The sequence below is a fragment of the Perognathus longimembris genome, chromosome 23, assembly GCF_023159225.1.
Source record: "Perognathus longimembris pacificus isolate PPM17 chromosome 23, ASM2315922v1, whole genome shotgun sequence".
NCBI lineage: Eukaryota > Metazoa > Chordata > Mammalia > Rodentia > Heteromyidae > Perognathus > Perognathus longimembris.
Window position 1 is genome coordinate 13,143,919 of NC_063183.1, and position 22,530 is coordinate 13,166,448.

At 43.4% G+C, this 22,530-nt stretch overlaps 1 protein-coding gene across 9 annotated transcripts in view; it reads right to left on the reverse strand.

Annotated features, from left to right (window-relative positions):
• Nucleotides 1-1,534: 1,534 nt before the first annotated feature.
• The window catches only part of Rbfox1 (RNA binding fox-1 homolog 1), a 929,373-nt gene continuing 908,377 nt past the window's right edge, over nucleotides 1,535-22,530 (reverse strand). For 4 of the 9 annotated variants that reach the window (XM_048332268.1, XM_048332269.1, XM_048332275.1 and 1 more), the window contains 3 exons: nucleotides 14,342-14,394; nucleotides 3,821-3,896; nucleotides 3,161-3,412 (listed from right to left, as the gene is read on the reverse strand). In XM_048332268.1, coding sequence (XP_048188225.1) covers nucleotides 3,265-3,412; nucleotides 3,821-3,896; nucleotides 14,342-14,394 — 277 coding nt within the window. In that variant the 3' untranslated portion in view covers nucleotides 3,161-3,264. Of the gene's footprint in view, nucleotides 1,869-3,160; nucleotides 3,413-3,820; nucleotides 3,897-14,341; nucleotides 14,395-22,530 lie in introns of those variants that run through there. The other 5 variants (XM_048332274.1, XM_048332271.1, XM_048332270.1 and 2 more) reach the window with 3 other exon arrangements.

A 22,530-nucleotide genomic window follows, 5' to 3' on the forward strand; every position in this document is an offset into this window, starting at 1 on the left:
GGGGTGGGGGGGGCGGGAACAGCTTGCAGCTGTGGTGGTGTTTTTTAAATATTTTTTTTCTTTTTCTTTAAATTTTTTTTCTCTTTTAATTTAAATACAAAAACAGGAAGACCTGTGACAGATACCCCCAACTTAAGTTAACTTGTAAACAAGACAACGTAGGAAGAGTTCAAACAGAAGTACAGACAAACTGCAATTTTTCCAGCTGTGTCACCCTGGCCCTCTATACCACAGAGGATGGGGGGGGTGGGGGAGGGGGGGACAACTTTGTTCTAGATTTTTCCCTCCTCTTTTTCTCTCTTCCTTCTGACAAATGGCCTGGGCCTTGGAGATTGATTTAAGACAGTCACGGGGGAATGGGGGGGAAAGATGGCAGGGCCGGCTCTCACGGACTGAAAAATTGCAGATTGCTTACACAATGCAGTCATGTTTCAAAAAGTACCAAGCTGATGAAAATACCATGATTATTTCTATTTCTCAATGGTTGCGATACTTGTAAAATGGGCCTATAAATCTGAATATGAGTATCATGTAACTCCATAAAAATTATACGTCTGTCTCTAATAATTATTCCACTAAGCTAAACCTAAAGATTCCTTGGACTGTTTCTAGGACTTAACAACTCCACTGCACAGATGTAAATTTTATACATATTTTTTATTTTAAACTGGTACAAAGAATTTAAGTTTTTATTACTTTCTCTTTTTTTTTTCTTGGAAAAAAAAGAAAAAAATAGAAACAGTGCTTTTTTTTTTTAATCACCTTTTTATTAATGTTATTTTCCCCCCTCCCCATAATATAAAAGTCGGCAATGATATCAATAATTTATTATACTGGAAGAAATATAAAAAAGAATGCTTGTGGGTGATCTTAACTAGTAAGATGTTGCCTATGTAACTAGCGGCTAGTGAGAAAGCGGAGCGCTGTGGGGTGGAATGAGTTAAGGGGAGTTTGTACAGCTTTGCTGGACTCAGATGCATCGTACTGCTCGAAGCAGCCCCTTAGCAATGGAAACTTTGGCTTCAACTGGCAATGAGTTAACTTCGAACCATTGATACATGGTCGTGGGTGCAGTGGGACATTTCTATCATCAGTTACTCTTATTTTTCCTTCAGACAAAAAAAAAATCTCCATCCTTATTTCCCCTCCTTTCCCTTCCCACCCCTACCCATACCCCTGGCCTCCCTCTTGACAAAATAAAATAATGTTGATGCAGAAAAGAAAGACTGCTGAGTCTCCTACACTCTTCCCAAACAGCTTAACCCCAGTAGCTCCACATCTGGCATCTAGAATTCATGTACATAAGATAGAACTCTGCAGAGGGACCTACACCAGTTTTTTTTTCCTTTTTCCCCCACCCTCATATCTAGCTTCTTTCTAGAATCCACCAGAAAAAGTTCCTAACAGCCAGCAACCAAACTACGAAACCTTCAGAAATGAAAGACCCACGATATTAAAATACACAGAACAAAATATCTGAGGTATAAGATAAAAAATGTAATTTTTTTCCTCTTTTTATTATTCTTATTATTCTTTCTTCTTCTTCTTTTTTTTTTTTTTGAGTTGCTAAAGTGATGCATGACTGCATATATTGCAATGCTCAGGCCTCGGACAGTTTCTCCTTTCTTTCTCTCCCCCCATCCCCGATTGGAAGGTTTTTATGGTTGTTTTTATTTTGTTGTTTTTTTTTGTTTTTCTGTTGTTGTTTTTTGTTGTTTTTTTTTGTTGTTTTTTTGTTTTGTCATTTAGTATGGAGCAAAACGGTTGTATCCCCCTCGGTATATACTAGCCTGCAATGAAGAAAGTACGAGACCCACATCATCAGCGTGGCTCCTAGTCTTGGCATCAGTCAAGGGTGCAAAAGCATTCTGAAACAAAGCAATTCGAGGGGTGTGTTTTTTACATTTTTCCTTTCGCAACACGTGCATCATCAAGAAAGACTAATGTGAAAAATAATAAAAAGATAGACACGCAAAACCAAACAAAACGGCGGCACCCCCTTCACCCATCCCAGAGTATTCTTGGTCAACTAAAGATGGTCATAGCCTTATCTTTCTCAAAACCTCCTTAGAAAGAAAAATCTCTACTAAAGAAAACAAACAAAAAAAAAACAAGCAATTCCAGCCAGTCTCATGAGCTACAAGGACTCTGTTGACTAGCTGGACAATGGAAAAATTGGCACAATCTGATTTCATTTATTTGTGTCCTGGGGGGATGGATTAATATATGTATTCTATCCCCTCAGGGAAGATCTCAGCCTACATTTTTATTTTTGTCCTGGGGCTTGAACTTAGGGCCTAGCCATAGTCTCTGAGCTCTTCTGTTCAAGGCTAGCGCTCTACCACTTTGAGCCACAGCTCCATTTCCAGTTTTTGAGTGGTTCATTGGAGATAAGAGTTTCTTGGGACTGCTCTGCCTCGGTTGGCTTTGAACTGTGATCCTCAGGTCTCAGCCTCCTGAGTAGGATTACAGGCATGAGCCGCCGGCGCCCAGCTCAGCCTACATTTGAGGTTAACGCTAGGTGATTTCTTGAATGTATGGCTTCAACTCGCCTTTCCCAATACTTCTCCTCACTTAGGACCTATGTGTGGAAGGGGAGCTGTTGCATGCTGAATCGAGATGGAAAAAAAAAAAAAATCAAAATCTATGCTGTGACTTGGCTCAGCAAGTCTGTACTGGACTCGGACCTTAAAGAGAGGGATGGTAAGGAGGTATGGCTGGATGCAAAATGACATTTGTGCAAAATGATAGGTTTCCAAAAATCCTCCCAGGGCATGATCTGGCCATGGCTTTCAATGGTTCTGAAGTGGCACTTCAACAATTTCCTCTACTAAAAGCATTGGTGATCCCCACGGATGCCTGATAAGGGCTCTATTTTCAGTAGGAGGACTGCTATTCTTGATCCAAGTAGAAACTGCATGCCAAGGCTTAATAATGATTGCATACGCTCTCACGTGATGGGCGCGTCTTACTGGACTCAAGAGTTTCAGTGCATAGAAGTTTGAACGAGTACAAGCAAAAAAAATCACCCACCCACGCCTCCCATTTTTTTCTGCCCTCCCCTTAACCTCGCCCTCCCCCCCCCGTGCCCCAAAACAAAAATCAAGGTCCCCACCCCCACCCCCCAAGAAAACAAGAACCAACATAAAGCAACCCCCAGACCCAGCTGATTCTTTCTAATTTCTTATGTATTAAGCACGCACGCACCACACACATACATACATCCACACACACATCCACACACACAAAAGTGTGTCACTCTCTCTATTTTCTCTCCTGGGTGACTATGACTTTAAACATGAATTGTAAAAGGGGAGGGCAGGCAGTCAGATGCTCAGCTGCCTGACAGCAGAGGCCTGGAAGTGTGCAGCTTAGCTCCTCTGAAGTCTGTGCTGGGGCTGGAACCTTGGGGCTATGTGAATGAGCAGCCAGGGAGGGGAGAAGGGGGGGAGGGGGGAAAGAAAAAAAAAAGTTCTGCATTGACACTGCATTCTGTTAGTGATGGATTTAATTATCAAAATGACTAATTATTCCATTAAGGTAAGTGCTCTGCTAGGTGAGACTTGCAAAATTAGAAATATAATAACTTACATGCACTACATTGCCAAGAAATTAAGACATTTATCAAGTTTACTAGGAGGATTAATGTGGCATTTTAGCTGCTGTTAGCACAAGAGACAAATTCAATTAAGGGGGAAAAGTGAGAGGCTGTCAGCCATCAACCCATACTAAGGCCCCAGCTGGGGGAGGGGGAGGGAGGGCAGGGCAGGGCAGGGCAGCTGGAAGAAGAGAGGACAAAGGAGAAGAAGATGACACTTACCATGGCACCAACGCCGTAGGTGGGGGCTGGAGCAAGTGGGTGGTGGTAGGGGTCGGCAGCATAAACTCGTCCGTAACTGAAAGGGAAGCAGACATGAAAGATGGATCCATGATGGGCCGGGACAGTGGGATAATGTCAATCACAAAATACTACCAAGACAGTGGGAAGGGGGAGGGGAGTCATACATACGCATCCTAAAACAAGAAAACATCTCCCACTCTACCAGGGCACCGGAGAAAAGTTCGTTCTGCCTGGGGCCCACCCAGAGGGATGCTCACTCACTTCTTCTAGCTGGCCACAATACCGTGTTACAGTCTGGAACCGCTAAATGGAGGAGATGCTTTCTAGGAAATGCATCTTGAGGTGGCTTTGTCCTTGGAACATCACAAGACTGTGTGTGTGTGTGTGTGTGTAAGGAAGGACCACCATCATGGCGCATGGTTTGTGGTTGGTTGTGAGATACCACGTGGCATGGGACTGTGAATGGATATACATGCGTGTACACATCTGTACATCTTATGCCTCATAAGATCATGTTTACACAGCTGAGGTAGCTTCCTCAGAGACGGGGACAAGAAGCAGGGAGGCAGAGGGATCACAAGAGACCCAGTGTCCCCTGCAAGGGAGGCTGCCATTTCTCCTGGCATAGCTGTCACTCATCACTGAGACGGTGGGCCAGAAAGGCTGCAGGGGAGCTGTCAGTGCTGTGAGAGGCCAATGTGGCAGTATGGAAACCAGCCTTGAGTGGGAGTCACCTTGAAGGGCCTGATTTGGTTGTGATCCTACCACTTCAGAACTACTAATCTGTTCATCTGTGAGCCACAGTTCTGGGTCTTTGAAACAATGCATCTGAACAGTCCCTGTCTCCATCTATCTGTCTCTGTCTACCATCTTTCTCCCTCCTCTCGTGTTATGGTTTCTAAAACAATGCCCTGGGTTCGATTCCCCAGCACCACATATACAGAAAATGGCCAGAAGTGGTGCTGTGGCTCAAGTGGCAGAGCACTAGCCTTGAGCAAGAAGAAGCCAGGGACAGTGCTCAGGCCCTGAGTCCAAGCCCCAGGACGGCCAAAAAAAAAAAAAAAATGGACAGGGGACACAAACCACATACACTGGGTGTCTGTCTGATGTGTCACAACATTATCACAAGCTGGGGTCCAGCTAGATAAAATCAGAGACTGCCCACTGACTGTCTCAGGGGTTAATGTGCATCCTTGTTCAGCATTGTCATGTGCCCCTACGTATCTGACCACTGGCCACGTGATCGGTCTAGAGATTGTTTGAACCGTGAGGTTTTAATACCAATGGAAGCTGAGCTGCAATCTTCAGTAAAGTTTCCTGGAAGCCAAGCCTGACATGGAGACCCTGTGTGAGTGATTTGTGGAGAAGGTGCTCTTGAGAGGGGTCGGGTGGGTCTGAATGAGAGAGCGAGAGTGAGAGCAAGAGCAAAAATGAGAACGAGAGGGAGGCAGGCAAGAATGGAGAGAGAACAAGAGAGGGAGGCAGGCAAGGATGGAGAGAGGGAGCACAAGGCAGGCAAGAATGGGGGTGGGGGGAGAGACAGAGACAGAGAAAGAGAGACAGAGGTGCAGGCAGGCAGGCAGGCAGGCAAGGATGTGGTCCAAGCTAGATACTGGCTTCAAGCTGATGCCTTGGGTGACATGCTACAGTTGGTTCCACACTAAGTGGGACTTTTCTGAGGGGCACAGAACTCACTGCCATGTTGAAAGAGCCTCTTGTGGCACCTCTCCATTAGCAACCAAGGCTCTGGGCACCAGGTCACCAGTGTACCAGCCCCTGGGGGTGGGGGTGGGGTGTGGGTAGGCTCTGTGGGGCTTTAACCTTTTTTGTAAATGAAAGAGCTACACAGGGAGAAACCTTTTGCACCAAGAACCTTAAGCTTGCCTCTAGATCCTTGAAATCCAATTTGCATGGACTTTATTCTCCTCTCCCGCTCTCTTTCCCCTATTTTTCTTTGGACTTTATTGCTCAGAATTCTTTCAAAACTGATGCTAGGGAGAGCCAAAGGTCAGTAGTGAGAAGATCCAGGTTCGAGTCCTGCCTTCCCTTATCCTTGCTGCCCTGGCTCCTCTTGAGTGAGTTGAGTCTGACCAGATCAGACAATGGAACTTAGGTTGTTGAAGGAAGCTAGGCCACAGATGGTCCACAGTTTAGACTCTTAGTTATACCCCAAGTGGAAAAATGAATGGGTTTCAACCAAGTGGGTGCTGAAGGCACGCCCCAGCTCCCAAGCTTTCCTTGTCTGTTTTCAAGGAAAGTAAACTCAAATCTAGACGCAGGCTCCCTTTCCACCCAGAGCTCTCCTGGTTCTCATTTACAAGGATGTGAATTGATACGTTTTCCTGATGTATACCTGTCAGTAAAACTTAAAAATCAGGTCAGCTGTTCTTTTCTGCTTTTCATTCCTTTGGAAAACTGTTCTGTCCTTTTGTTCATGAAAGAAAAAAACAAAACAAAGCTTTTGCCCAAGATCTTCCCCACCCCCTTTTTTTTTTTGGTGAGGAAAAGTAGATGCAAGATCAAGGCACAAAGCGTGCTTAAAAATTTGATTTTTTAAAAGGTGATATATTTATGGAGGTCACTCAAGTAAACCTGACCCTCTGCCTACTGAACCAGAAAGGGAAGTTCAGAGGAGTGGAAGAAAATGCTGGCTCATTTTGGAACTGAGCTTCAATCTTTCCTTCTTGGGGTGAAAAACACCTTATTATCAGTCTAGAGAGTATGAAATAGCCAATCCCCTTGGTTCTAATGCATTTTGTATCTGGAAAATTTGGTTACAAGAACAGAACACACAAACTCCACAGGAAAACTGAAAACTCGCAGGACTGTGTGAATGAAGGGAGAAGTGGCAGGAGTTTCTTAAAGTGTGAAGTTGGAAATTTAGGGATTTTATTTATTTATTTATTTATTGAACACAAATTTTTTGACAAGGTGTTGTGCAAAAAGGGTACAGTTACATAGTAGGGAAGTGTGTATATTTATTGTGATATCTTATGCCTTGTTTTTCTATCTCTTCTCTAGGTCAGGTAGGGATTTTTTTTTAATGGTGGCAAAAATATCTATATAGAAGAGACAACATGTGGACAGTTCCCCCATCTTCTCCAGCTGTAATCTTTCCTGGTAAATCCTTTTAGGGAGTTCTACCACTGGGCAGACTTTAAACCTTTGCCGAAAACCCAAGATAATAATGTGGCTGTTTTTAACCCCCATGGTAGAAGAAAAGTCCATCTGCCTTGAACTACATTCCTCACAAATGAGCAGACGTCTCTTCTCAGGGTCACCTCTACCTTCAGAATTGGAGGGTTTTTATGATGATTAATAAATTTCATTTCCACCAAGGAAAAGGGACCGTGTCAGCTCAAACCAAAAGCCAGGAGGGTTCTTTTCAAATGCTAATTTCTAAACACGCCCTTGCATGACACCACAATTTAGACACAAGGTTATTAGGGAAGATGGAGACCCAAGCATTCCTTTGGCAATGGATGTACCAGCCATGTCAGCACACTGGCTGTCCTAGGCGCTGGCTAAGCAGGAGAGAGAGAGAGAGAGAGAGAGAGAGAGAGAGAGAGAGAGAGAGAGAGAGAATAGCAACTCCCCAGGCCTCATTGGGTGTGATGGGGGGACGTCAGTCACCATGCTACAGTGTGACCTGCCCCACCACTGTCTCTGACCAAAGTGGGAAGGGTACTGTCAGACCTTGGGTTTTTTTTTTACCTGTCCTTGAATTTCAGGTGACCTTGGACCCATGTCCACCATGATCCATAGTTTTGTTATTACTGCCCTGATATAAAACGTCATCAAAAACAACTCCACAACCTTGGCCCAATTCTTGCCCCTTTAAACCAATAGCCATTTACAGTAATGTCTGTCAAATATCTCCAACCTAATTTACCTGTCTGTCCATCCATCCATCCATCCATCCATCCATCCATCCATTTTTCTAATTAAAGGTAGATCTACATAAATCGAGTCCTAACATTCCTCCACTTACAACCCTTCAGTGGTTTTTCCATAGATCCTTAGAAGAGTAACCAAACTTGGCACAGGTGTTCTTTGCCCTTCTTTACACCCTCCTCTCCTTCACCTCCTACCTTGCTTACTGTGCCTCTGGCACAGGAGCCTCCCTCCGGAACCATCCCGGGTTCACACGAAAACCCCGTGTCTCCTTAGAATCTGGGTACTCCGTCCCCTTCCACTGGGAGCCCCTTCTTTTCAACCTTTGCCTCTCAGGACAAACATCACCTCCCCAGAGAGATACCTCCTCTTCTGACCCCTGGGAGATTGATCTAGTCTTTTCTGACCTTACCATCATGTTAAAACCAGGAGACAATCCAAAAACAAAAACAAAAACCAACCCTGGGGGAGAGCCAAGGGCCGAGGGCAAGAAGGTCTAGCTTCTCCCAGTCCTGCCTTTCTCATGTCTTGCCTTCCCTAATTTGGGCAAGTCTCTCTCTGAGCATCAGGTTTCCCACATATGAATGGTTGGTTTCTGTCTGAGTCCTGCCGTATTCCAACAGATGTCCCGTGGCCAGGATACCCGACATCATGATGCAAGGAAACAACAGCGAGTCTCACCAGACAGCCTCCCATGGCTTCTACAGACTTTTGATCTTAGAGACAACCAAAAGAGTCTATTCTAATACAATCACAGGGCGCTTTAGCAATCCAATTATAGACGCTCCGAGAGAGTCAAGAGCTGCCTAATTTATGAGTTGCCGATGTACTTTAAATCGCTGTACTTGAACTTGAGGTTATGATAGAGTAAAATGAATGCATCTGCTGCCTGGCGGATAGAAAATATGAAACAGTATTTGTCAAGGTGCTTTGTGAACCCTACTGAGAAATGTAAATATTACTTGTTAAGGGTTTTCCAAACCTAGGGGAGAGACATGCTGCATGCTAATGAAATATATAATAGGCCTGTGCTGGAATCCTGTGCCAGAGTTTGAACTATTGCATGATTTTCTTACAAGGGCTTAGTCGGAACGGTGTATTTAATGTTGCTCTCTCTATTTCAATGAATTCTGTTATTCCTTCAGCATTCTGCCCCCTTTCCATAACTACACTTCCTGTCTCAGAGGCCTCTGGGAGAATTTCTGTGGAGCCCAAGGGATGCTTACCCCTTAGATGAAATTCAATGAGGGTTCTGCATTCTCTGGAATGTCACTAGGGGCTATGGTGCCCACCCTTCAGAGTGAGGTCATAGTCTATAAAAGCATTTTAGACAAGGAATCCATGCAAGTGACCCTCTACAGGGTCACCTTAGGGGGTGGTGCTTAAGAAGGCCCCATGCCTAGGTCCTGGTGCCAACTATGGTTGGATCTGCCTGGTTGGATATGTTTGGTCCCCAGTGATGAATAAGATAGCAGATGCTGAGGACTTTTCCAGATGTAAGCCAGACGGTTTATAAGGGAGAGTTGGCTTGCTTTAATGCTGGCAGGTCCACTTAGTGATTTTTCCCTCCTGTAAGAGGGACCATGCTGGGAACCCACATTCCATACCAGACCATCTTGTTTTTTGGAGGGGTTAGATGCTCTGATTGCAGAAATCCAGCATCCATCCTGTCCTCACTGACTCTCTTCTAGCTATTGGTTTCCTATTCCCTTCCCTGATCTGACCACAAATCAGGCCATTTTCCCCATACACGTTATAGGCGTTTACTTTTCTTTTTTCAAACACAACCTCTCCATCTTCTCCACCAAAAGCTGCACAGGAGAATGAGATCCCACAGCCCTCCTGAACAAACCCTGGGCAATAAATTTCAATCGTCACTACAGCTCATGGGACTTCAGAGAACTCAGCAGGAGGACAAGAACTCTTCCACTTCAGAGGATCAAGGGAGCATGGCTACCAATAGGGGATTCCACAGAGGGTCTTTCCGATTTCTGGTTTGAACACAGTATTTCTGAAATGCATTCGTTGGTGGTTTCTTTTGGTGTCATAATGCAAATGAAACCTCCACCAGACTCTACCCCTCTGTATTATCCAGGGATAATACAGCATACATCCGTTGGAGGAGATATTATGGGGACGCTTGCCCAAGCCTTTGAACAGATCTCGCAGAAACAATGATTCATCTCCATCCATCATGAAGAGAAACTGGCACCATTGGCCATTTCATCTTCACAGGAAGATCGGGGATGCCAGGCTACACATGCCCGGGTTTGCAGCAGCAGAGGAAGAAAAATAACCTTTGGGAAAGGATCTTGGATGTTTTGGGAAATGAATTTTGGGAGAGCAGTGTTCCAGCTAAGCACTGCTCTTGTGGATGGATGTTCCAGCAGCAGGAAATGGAAGTCTGGGCCTCTGCTGGGTTTGGCTTTGGGAATGAATTCTGTAGGGCAAAATTCCTTTCTGACTTTTATCCTTCCCCAAAGTTTTAATGACTTACGCAAACACTGCTTGAGATGCATAGGCTAGAAGAACCAACCAATTCCCCCAGCCCCCAGTGCAAAGCATCTAGAAAACACAGAAAGCACATGGACAGAAATGGAAACAGAACCATCCACACGGAACCACTCCACATGGAACCATTTCAGCATGGTGCTAGTATTTCCAAACCCTGCTAACCCCTCTTCTTCTTAGCTTGGATTTAAACTGCTCATTTTTAGAAATTACTCATGATCCCCCCCTCTTCAAAATGTGATGGCCCCTGGATTGCTGTTTGTTAATAAATTTTGCGCAGAAAGTTTTTAACTCTGCCTTCTCCCCACTTAGGCTAATTCAGAGTTACATCTTTAATTTTCACCAGGCACCTGGTAAGGACACCTTGTTTATTTTTTTAATAGGGGCATTTTATGGTTATTGCATGCAATGAGCTCGGAACCAAGCCCTGTACCTCGTCAGCTCGCAATAAAAAGCGATGATTATGTTTTCTAAGTTCCTTTTTGCATACACTCCCTCAGCAGCCTACACTTCCCATGTATAATACACACCACACTTTACTGGAAACAGACCAATTAACCACAAATCAATTTGCTGCATGACAGCTTTGCTGAACAAGCTAATCACCCAAATGTGGGGAAGACAATTAGCTGGAGCTCGCTGAAGGGTCCATTAGAATGGCCAGTTTGGAAAATTCTTTTACATCCTCTCTGAAGGGTTATTTGTAGGTGCACTGTGTGTGTGTGTGTGTGTGTGTGTGTGTGTGCGTGCACACATATGTGTGTACATGTACAAATTGAGGTAGGGGAATAAATGGAAGGAAATAACAGTCATACTATTTCCAGACGAATATTGCTAAATGTATATTGCTTCTCTTTCTTGTTAGTATGTGGGTTTGAACTTGGGGCATAGCACTTGCTAGGCAGGTGCTCTACTACTTGATCCATACCTCCAGCCCACTTCGTGTTATTTTTCAAATAGGGTCTTGTATTGGGGGGAGTAGCTAGTCTGGGACCATGATTCTCCTTACCTGTACCTCCCAATTTTCTGGGATTACAGGTGTTAACATCACTGGCCCTGGACCTTCTACATGTCTAATCTTTGAACAAATTCTGTATTTCAAATTTTGTCCCATCATCATCCCTCCTTCCCCTGGTATCGCTCCACAAGGGCCTGTCTTTGGAAGGATTTTAGTTCTAAAAATCCATCATCAATTCCTTCATACAGATTTTTAAACATCTCTTCCACCTTCTCTCATTCTGTTCTTTTCCTCCCTCTCTTTGCCTCTCCCTCTCTCAGTGCTTGGGACCAAACCCAGGGCCTCATATGTACTAGACAAGCATTTTTTTCTGTTTCTAACTACTAGCCCAGCTCATTGAACTTTCTACACTTGAAACCTGAGAGTCTGCCAAGTCCAGTGGCTCATATCTGTCTCTCCAGCTACTCAGGGGGCAAAGATTGGGGGGACTGTGGTTCTAGGCCAGTCTGGACAGTAAGTCTCAGAGGTTCCAGATCAATAAAAGGTGTGTCTGACGGCACGTGCCTGTCATCCAAGCACCACATAAATAGGAGAATCGAAGTCTATGGCCCTGGCATACATATCAGACTCTTACTTCAAAAATAATGACCACAGAACAGGTTCCTGCCTACCAAGTACAAGGTCCTGGGGTTTCACCTCTAGTACTGAAAACAAGGGAACCTGCTTTCTGACAAACCTCCATAACCTGCCGATGGGGAGGGGAAAGTGACCCAAGCTGGAAGTCTTTGCTTATTCCTGGAGGTGCGAGTGCTGGCATGCTGCTTGCATGCAAGAGTGCGGGATTCGCCTGGCCCACGGGGAAGTGGCCAGGAGGATGTCCATTCCACTGCAGCTCTCATCTTCCCCATTCACTCTAGCGGGAGGTGGGCCGGCTGGGAGATGTGCTGACATTTTGAAGTGGGCGTCTCTGCTTTCATGCTTGACTCTGACTTCCACATTCAAGTGGGATCTTACGAAGCATGCTCATTACTAACATGGCCATCGAAGACATGAGCCTATTTCTCTCGACTTGAAATGTGAGCCACAGCAATTCACTACAAATTTTACTCAGTGGACATCATAAATTATAGAAGGGGAGTGGGAATCCTTGGCTATACCACACACACTTCTATTAGTGCTTACCAAAATGGTTTTGACAATACCGGGGTTTGAGCCCAGCAACTCCAGTGTACTAGGCAGGCGATCTAATAATTGAGCTATAACCACAAACGTGTTTGCGGTAATGTTTTTGCTTTCAACTAGGATCCTTTTGCCCTGGATGGTCTTGGACCATGATCTTCCTATTCATACCATAGGTGGAATGACAGGTTCATACATTTTGTTGGTTGAGATGGAATCTCATGAGCTTTTTCTCTAGGCTGGCCTTGAGCTGCAATTCTTCCAACCCCTGCCTCTCAAGTAGCTAGGATTATAGGTGTGAGGCACTGCACCTTACATTTCTTTTTTGGAAAGTGGCATATAGATCTCTTACCCACACTAAAGGTTTGTTAAGTCATGAATGGGAGTCCGTATCTATTATTTCGTGTTGTAACTTTTCCACGTTTTACCTGTAATGCCAAAATACAGCCTCAGACACAATGGGACCCAAGCGGGGTTTAACTGGGAAGTTACAGAGTCCGGAGTGCCAGTGGTTCCACAAAATACAACCAATCACCCTCATTCCCTCCACTCTTCCTCTCATCCCATACCTACTGCATATTCCCAAGGCCCTAGCAATGCCAAATCACACTTGTGTCCCAGAAATAATCCACTGCCGGTCTCAGCAATGTAACTAGCCATCGATATTTAACAATTAGGAATTAGTAGAGTGTTCAAGGATGGTCCCACTTCTTATAGAGAGAAGCAGCAGAGATAATTAAGGCTGGAGATTCAGGGTAGGAAATAGCAGGGTCGTTACCAAAAGGCTTTTATGCAAATGGATCAAGTAGTTGCATGTGTGTCTCTTGAGCTCTGGGGACAAATGCTTGTCTGACTCAATAAATGGCACTGAAGCTGGGATTTAGTTGAGTGACCCTGATTATGCCCTTGCTCTCTTCCTGGAATAACGGTGGGAGCCTTCATGGATAAGCCTCTCTATACTGCTCTATTGGCAAAAGGCAACTGGCAACAGGCAGATGTCTATTCATCAGGTTGGGTTTAATGTTTCTGTGGATCAGGGCCTATTCCACCACATGTGAATGAGCTCCTACACTGTCAGCCCAAAGCAATCTACCTATGAGATTTCTTCGCAATTATTTAATTTATAATGTAGGCTTTTACATCAAAAAGAGAAAGTCTGGCATTCAGGCACTCACCTATCTTGGCATTTAGGCAAGTAAATCCCATGCTAGTGAAAAATCCAGATTTAATTGTTCTGAACCACATCAAGCAAAAGGAGCAGGCATTACTGTGATGAACATTTCATGCAACTGTGGCAGGTTCTATTTACCAAGGTTGTGCTTTTAAAACAAAGCGACACAAAACCCCTTCCTCTCTCTAAGTTCTGCTACTCGAGACATGTATAGAAGGAAAGGAAATAGACCACCTTTAGCAGATAGAATGAAGATCCCTCCTTACAAGAGAGTGATAATTATATTTCCTTAATGCCCCTGGCTTTATAGATGCAGTATTTTAGAACCTAGAATATTCTATAAAGATCTCGAATAATTCACGTTTAAATTTCTGACAGCCCAGATTGAATATATTTTTAATTAAAAAAAAATCAAAACCTTGGAAGCCACACATGGGTGTCTCTGAATGACCCTTGATCAGTATTTTACTAGAATACTGATAATTCTGTGAGGTTTTATTGTGGATTTGCTCAACACAACATGATTTTCTGGACCATGTATTATTAAAATCAGAAATAAAAAGCATCAGAAGTTAGCAAGAAATAGCTAGTGCCTTTAGAAAATAATACAAGTAAGAGTCTAAAGGCTTCTGCTATATTCCAAAGGTATATGGTCCTTAAAAAATTTTTTTTTAAGCTAAACTTTCTAGCATGACCAACTGGCAGCCATGTGAAGAGGAGGGAGGAGGAAAAAAAAAAAGGATACTGAGATTCAGATGAGGCATCAGGACGCAGAAATGTTTGTTACCTGTAGAGGTGTTACAAGATATTTCATCGGTTGCAACGAAGACGAACTGATTTCTGGAAAAGAAGATAAAATTCACAATACTGCTTGCTTAGTGGGGGAGGGACGTGCTCTCTGCCGACTGGTCCCAAGTGCACAGATGAAGGGGGAGGGGAGGGGAGGGAAAAGGGCTGTGTCTGAATGGATGTTACAAGGAAAGGTGTTCTTGGACTTGGAGCAGAGCTTAGAAAGATCATGAAACAGGCATGCAGGACTTCTTACACAAAATCATGAGCATGTCAGAATGTGGACCTTGGACAAGCAGTTGCATAAGAATATTAATACTACGTGTTACCCACCAATGAAGGTCATGCCCAGGTGTGCTTCTAAGGCTATGCTTACATGGAGATTGCAACTTAAAAAAAATCAAAGTCTTACTAGGAAAAAAGAATATACAATGCAGCTAGTTAAGAATACCATCAACTTCCAGACTATTAGTTTAGTGTACTCTCTAGACAATTTTTTTAAATAAGGAAAGAAAAAAAGTGTTTTATTCCAGAAGAGAATGTTACATGGTATCAGGTTATGGCTAATAACTTCATCAAGCTGGGTTATATATGTGTATATATATGTATGTATATGTGTATAGATACATATGTATGCATATATACATATATATGTATGTGTATATATTTAAAAGGCAAAGGATCCCATCCATTGAAGTCAACCCTGTCTTATAGAATTATTGTTAGTGATGCAAAATAGAAAACACAATTTTATTCTTTTTGTTTTAATTTAGTAAATCCAGAAAGATAATAAAACTCTCTTAAGATGTTTCCAGTGGTGACAACATCATGATGTCATGTGTTCCAGTTCAGAGATTCTGTTTATTTCTTCAGAAATAAGAATACCAATCAGGCAGATTATAATGGTCCAGGATCTTACATACCTCAAAAGTATCAGCAGAGAAACAATGAAATCAGCTGTTAGAGTTTATAGTGTGTAAGGATCAAGATAGTGTGTGTGTGTGTGTGTGTGTGTGTGTATGTTTGGTTTTATTGTGACCCATTTTGTTCAAGTGTTTCAAAAAGGATCTAGTGATTGAGAATTTTTAAAAACATCTTAAGAAAGTTTTACTGTTGGAAGAGATGCACCTTGGAATATAATTGGAGCTATTTGAGTATCAATGCTGATGTACCAATAAATTCTAAAAGCATATAGGCTCTGGAGAAGAGGAAAGACTAAATTCATTCATTGTCTCTCTCAAAGCAAAGTTGGTTTTCTTCAGTCTATCTATGTAGGTATCTATGTATCTATCTATCCCTACCTACCTATGTTTCTATCTATCCATCAATCTATATTTTGCAATCTTTTAATTCAGACTCAGACTTTTTGAACCTTTGGATTATCTGGCTTCCAGCTCTCTAGGTTTGAGGAACAGCAAAGTTAAAATCCCTGAAAAGAAAGCAAATATTTTGTGTTGGAATATTTGTGTTGACTTCTGCATCTTTACCTTGCTCACAGGACAGAAAGATCTGACATGTCTGGCTGCAAGTGTGATGCTCTTAATGTTAACTAAATTAGTCCTTAAGCAGGAGCTGTATCTGCAGAATGTTCTGAAGAACACTAGCACAAACAGACCTGGCAGCTTGGTTGCACCAGAAGGGGTGGGTTCTTTGGTCACACCTATCTGGGGTGGGGTGGGGGGAGTGTTGTCAGTTCATACTCCCCACTTCTAGAGGAGATGGTTAGCTTGTGTTTCATGTGTGTGTATCCAGGATGCTAACCGTGAGGAAAAGCCATTTGATGTAACATGTTACAGAATGATTAGAGAAAAACATGTCAAGGGCAACCTGCAAATCTTTTCATAAATAAAGAAATCAGACCTTTCCCTTAACCTTAAAAAAATGTTCCTGGGTGGGCTAGTATCCTGTATAGTAAACTGGACTCCAAGCATTTTAATGTTTCAGAAATGTGATCATTTTTACCTCTCTCCCTCTTTCCTTCCCTCCTTCTCTTCCTTCTTCCTTCCTTTCATTTCCCTTCTTCTTTATGTTCGGTAACCTATATATTCCTTGCCTCTCCCAGGCTCCGTGGTTTTTTTTTTTCCCCTTTCTTTCTTTTGAGACTTGATCTTTCTACCTGGCTTCAAATTTCTGGGCTTAGGCAATCCTCCCGTGACCCTGGGCTATCCCATGGTGTTTGCCTAATTCCTAAGGACCTTTTTTGAAGACCAAGGGCTCATCTCCCCTTGGATAGATAGCTCACTGTATTCAAATGATTGGACTTGCTGCAGTACCAGATCATAAAGTTGGTATGGAAGCCTATGGGTGATCATGGAAAGGACATAGCATCAACTCCACAGTTACCAAAAAAAAAGTATTAGATTTCTTTCTTTTTCAATGCCAGTAATTTGTATGCATTCATCTTGTTCCATTTTGTTTAGTTAGTTAAGTATCTGTTGTGGGGCCTGAACTCAGAGCCTGGGCACTGTCCCTGAGCTTCTTTTTGCTCAAGGCTAGTGTTCTACCCCTTTGAGCCACACTGCCACATCTGGTTTTCCAGTTTTTTTACAAGGCAAGCACGCTTGCCACTAAGCCATATTCTCAGCCCACAGTTTTTTTTTTAAATTTGGAGATCTCACAGACTTTTCTGCCGGGCTGGCTTTGAACCGAGATCCTCAGATTTCAGCCTCCTGAGTAGCTAGGATTACAGACATGAGCCACCGGCATCTGGCTTGTTTTATTTAAATTTTTTTTTTAAATCCACATCATTCTGTGACATTCCAGGAAGATCTCCATTAGAATGTAAGGAAAGCACACAGCTCATGAATTCCCTATCAGCCTGGGTAGCCTTCCCCACTCCCCCAAAACTAGGCTTTCAGCAGCAGATTATGTGTGACCAGCAGGAAAGGTCTGACAGAGAAGGGACTAGGGTCATGGAACCCACGAGATGGGGTTGTGAGAGGCACAGGCTCAGTCCCAGGGCTGTGATCAGGAACCCCCACCACTTTATACTGCATTGTTTTGTTCCTCTTTCTCTGAGCATTAAAACAGTTGGGCCCTATGTGACTCAGCTATGAGTCTCCCTGGGAAAACCATGATTCCAAACAACCAGAGAGATCATAATAATCAAGGATGGATGATGTAGCTTAGCAAACCTACCACACCCAAACAAATCAGAGAAAAGTTGAATACACTATGCAGGTGTGCGTTGGATTTGGGAGCCACTCTGGAGGAAAGGAAAAACTGCTACCAGGGTCTCCTTATTCTACACCTCACCTGATCTTTGTCCTATCTCAGTACATATTCAAGGATTCAAATACGAGACCCAAGGCTTTCAATAGCTCCGGATTTCTAGCAAATGGTCAGAGTAGCTCTCCACCTGGGCTGCATAATGCATGCATTTGGTGAACTTTTACATTATTGTTGCTATTATTTGGTTGACTAAGTTATGGCCAAGACCCATGAAATGGGAATCTCTGTGCACACGTCTCTATCCTAGGGCATGTCTAGCCACTCGAAGGTCATTCTCATGCTAGAACTCTTGGTCTAGTAGAATGGTTCTCTCCTTGGCACCTTGACTCTGCTGGGCATGTTAAAGCACTAAATGATGGGATCCCTCAGCTCTGGGTTCTGGTTGAACTAAGAATGGAGTAGGGTCTGAAGAATGCATAAAGGCTGGTTATGTGAGCATGCATAAAGCAGTGACACAAAGACAGAGTGGTGAGGGAACCGAATCACTGAATCTGGGGCAAATGGTGCCTCATGTGGGGGGGGGGGTGTGGTGTGTGTGTGTGTGTGTGTGTGTGTGTGTGTGTGTGTGTGTCTAGGATTTGAACTCAGTGCAATCTTATTTTTCACTTTAGTTTTCTATCTGATAGGGATTTTCACATCTGTGCCCACATTTGCCTTCAGACTGAGTCCATCTTATCTACACTTCTCTTGTAGCTGGAACTCAGAGCATGCACCACATATGGTGGCTTGTTGGTTGAGATGGTGTCTCTGGGTGGTTTCTAAACACAAGCCTTCACTGCCTCGGGAGTATCCCAGATGAGATCACGTTGGTCAGTGTGCCAGCCTCAGAGGCAAGCTAGCTCTGTCACAGAGCCAGCACCCTGGAAAATGGATGCCGCCCCCCATCTGAGAAAGCTTTCTTCTAAGAAAAGTAAGTTTACATCTCACGGATTAAAATACATTCTAGAACATCTTACTTGGACACATTCTTTTTGCTAACATTGCATATATCAAGGAAAAAAAAGAACAACATGGAAAAAGAGATCAGGGGCCCATCTGTCTGGAATTTGATGATTCCTCTAGAGAACCGTGTCTGCTCAAAACTCATATCCAGGAGACTCTTTATTACTTGGAGATGGCAAACTGTTTGTTTCCTTTGTGATTTTAGTTCCTCCTACCTCTAACTTCCTCTCCAGTACCCTCTGTACTTCTGTCCCAGGCTCAGCTGAAAGAGAACTAAGAGAGTATCTGGGGGGCTGGGGATATAGCCTAGTCGCAAGAGTGCCTGCCTCGGATACACGAGGCCCTAGGTTCGATTCCCCAGCACCACATATACAGAAAAAACGGCCAGAAGCGGTGCTGTGGCTCATGTGGCAGAGTGCTAGCCTTGAGCGGGAAGAAGCCACGGACAGTGCTCAGGCCCTGAGTCCAAGGCCCAGAACTGGCCATAAAAAAAAAAAAAAAGAGAGTATCTGGGATCCAGTGGGGAAAACCTCATCATCCTTCAGGACCTCAGTTTTCCTCCTTTGGAAAGTAGGAAAATTAAGTATATACCCTTACATACTTCTTAGCTATTTCTTAAGGAAATGAATGAGAAGTCACTCTATGGGGAGGAAAATCAGGTGCTAAAATGTTGGCTGTGTAAGACTCATGAAATATACAAAGGCATCTTCAATCGCTGCCCAAAGAGGATACTGAGCAATGGGTTTATATATGTATATAAAGCAGTGATCCAGAATGAGAAGTTGCATTTGCCCTAGGAAATCTGAGACACTCTACAACCACACTGGTAACATTTTGAAAGCTTGAGTTGTTGTATAAGCCAATGTGGAGAGAAGAAATATCCAAGGAGAGGATGTATGTTGAAGGAGAGAGGATTTGTCTTATGGTGCCCCAACTTCTTTTCCCTAACCTGTTTCTATAGAGATTCAAGAACAAAATAAAATACTCTGTGGTTGGGTGATGATGGTGATGATGAAATCTTCTGTGCTAGGGGTTGGTGCTGAGAGACTCCCGTGAGTGACCACAGCAAATTCTCCCAAACCAATGGTCAAGGACCCACACGTGGTTCCCGTGTATAGCTAAGTCACTTGAAGATCAAATAGCTCAAATGGATTCCTCATGTTGCCCTAGGTGGTACACATTAGAGGAGGTACAATGCCTCTAAAAGGTCTGATCTTGATCCCTGATACAGCCATGGACTGTGCTGTATTATTTGGCCAAAGCATGGGTCCTCAACATTTTAGTGTTGTGAGTGTGGCTTGTAGACACTCTAGTGCAAACCTCAGTCACCATTTGAATGAATTGGCTCATCACCACCTTGGTGTAGATGCATGTTTATTCATAATCACCTGCACTGGAAGACACCTGCCTGCCCATCCGATAGACATTGAGTTACTGATCATGTTCACACAATCACATTCTTTTGGAATTCTCCCCTTCTCTGCTGACATGAATGGGAATTGTGGGACCTCGTTGGCTGGTGAGGATGAAAACCAAGGCTCAACCATGTGAGGAGAAATCGGGTGGGACTTTTACAGGGATACATTTTATATGAAGATGAGATGCTGATGCAATCAGTGGCAAGAGAATAGCCTGGAACCTCTCTCTTCCTTCCTCCCCTCCCCCCACCCCCAGTGATCTTTGGCCAAGAAAGTGAAAGTGATTAATTATGGCCATAGGCTACTTGAAATAATCTTAGGGAATGGATTTTAAGAGATGCAAAGCCACTGAGAGCTCATGGAAGGAGGGAGAATGGCGAAGAGATGATAACAGATCAGGGAGCCATTGATGATGATGGTGATGGTGATGGAGGAGAAATGCAGGTCTGTAATCTTAGTTCCATCTAAATGGTTAAGATAATTAAGGGAGAAGGATGCTTGGCTTTGGTGATGTTTAATTCTTCAAAACTCTAGGAATCTATCCCTGCATCGACACAGGATGGTGCAGTGAAAGTGAGCCTGAAAACAATGAGGAAATGGGCTAGGTATTGGCTATCAGGGCTTATACTCAGGGCCTTGCACTCTTCTCTTGGCTTTTCTTGCTCGTTGCTGGGGCTCCACCATTCGAGCCAGGCCTCCAAGCCTAGTGCTTTATTGATTCACTGAAGATGAGTGGTCTCGAAGTCTTTACTGCCTGGGCTGTCTATGAACCCAAATCCTCCAGATCTCAGCTTCTTGAGTAGGCAGGGTTACAGGTGGGAGTGCCTGGCACCTGGATTGACTATTCTCTCTAGTGAGCATTCTCTGAGTTCCTCTCCCCTCTAACAACAGTCCCTCCTTTAAAAGTTTTGCATGCCAATTAAATATGAAAATGCACTGTGGGTTTTCGAGAGAGTCTAATTTTAGAGGAATCAATCATTGTGATCCACACCAGGGAGGAAAATCATCAGCAGTCATTTATTTCTGTCGAATGACTATTCACAGTGGCTGCACATGGATGCGAAAGTAACTCAGAGACCACCTATACACAGAAACCCTGGGTCTGTGTGCCCAGGCACAGAAGCAGAACCTGCTTTGAGAATGTTAAAGGGAACCCTGGAAATGGTTAGTGACAAGCTCCATCTCACCTCCAAAGATGGTGTCCATCACATAATAACTAGTGACAGTGAAAGAAAAAGAAAAGAAGAAACAAATGATGGAAGGAAGGAAGGAAGGAAGGAAGGAAGGAAGGAAGGAAGGAAGGAAGGGATATTCCATAAGAACAAAACCTCAAACAACAACAAAGGATAGACGTGGCAAGATGGAGGGTCTGATTTTTCTTAAGTCATTCTCTCCATAGATGTCGTGTGAATGGAGAATCTCCCTGGTGTGTCTTTTCCTCCTGCGCATCACTGCCATCCCTTGGTTTGCAGTATACCTAACTCGCAGAGGGAGGAGGCTCACCCAGGATTCCTCAAGGCTCTAGAGAGAGTCTGATTTCTTCTTCTTCTCTTGTAAACCCTTCTCAGCTGAGGGATTCTGCTGCTGTGACTTCATAGTTAGGATTTATTTGCGTGTGTGTGTGTGTGTGTGTGTGTGTGTGTGTGTGTGTGTGTGTGTTGGTGGCCTATCAAGCCAATGATCTGCAGCCCGGGAAGTGTGTAATTAGGCCTTGACATGACCAAAGGAGTTGTTATACCTCATCTTGGTGGACTCAGTTATACTTCAGTTGGTGGACTATTACAGGATTGATCTTTTTATTTTATTATTATTTTTAACTGCTTCAATTATACGTTCTTGCAATTGTGTCTAACAGCTAAGAAGCTATTACAGATTATGGATGGAAGGTAATTAGTTCTTGGAACAAAAACTTGAGCCCTCTTTCTCTCTGTGTGTGTGTGTATGTGTGTGTGTGTGTGTGTGTGTGTGTGTGTGTGTGTGTGTGTGTGTGTGTGATTCAGAAATAAGAGACGCCCAGGAAATACATTGCTTGGTGGCAGACATCTTGCTTTTTACCACTGACACATTGGCCCCAATAATTTAAAAAAATCAACAGTGACACGACTCGAAGAGTTACCCATTCTCTCTTTCACAACTACAATTGTTGCCAAACTAAATAAATTCTGAAATGCTAAAGGGCAACTTAGAGAATGGAATTATGTTCATTATAAAGTTTTTGGAGAAGACATTGACATATCTACATATAGATATATATCAGTTATTAAAGGTATTTAAGTTTTGTCTGGTATATTTGCCTTGTCATGGGGCTCTCTCAAGCAATGCATTTCATTCTGGCTATCTTAAAGCTAGCTAGAACAAATTAAGATTCTCCTCTTTCCTCCTCTCTCTCTCTCTTTCTGGAGACACTGGGATTTGAATTTATGGCAGGTACTCCATCAATTGAGTTCTTTTTTTATTTAATTACTTTTCTAATGATGTCTCACTTTTTGCCTTGGTTGGCTTGAACCACAATCCTCCTGTTTCTGCTTGCCACATAGCTTCAATGATAGGCCACTATGCCCAGAGTTTTGTTAGTTGAGATGGGGGTGTCACTAAT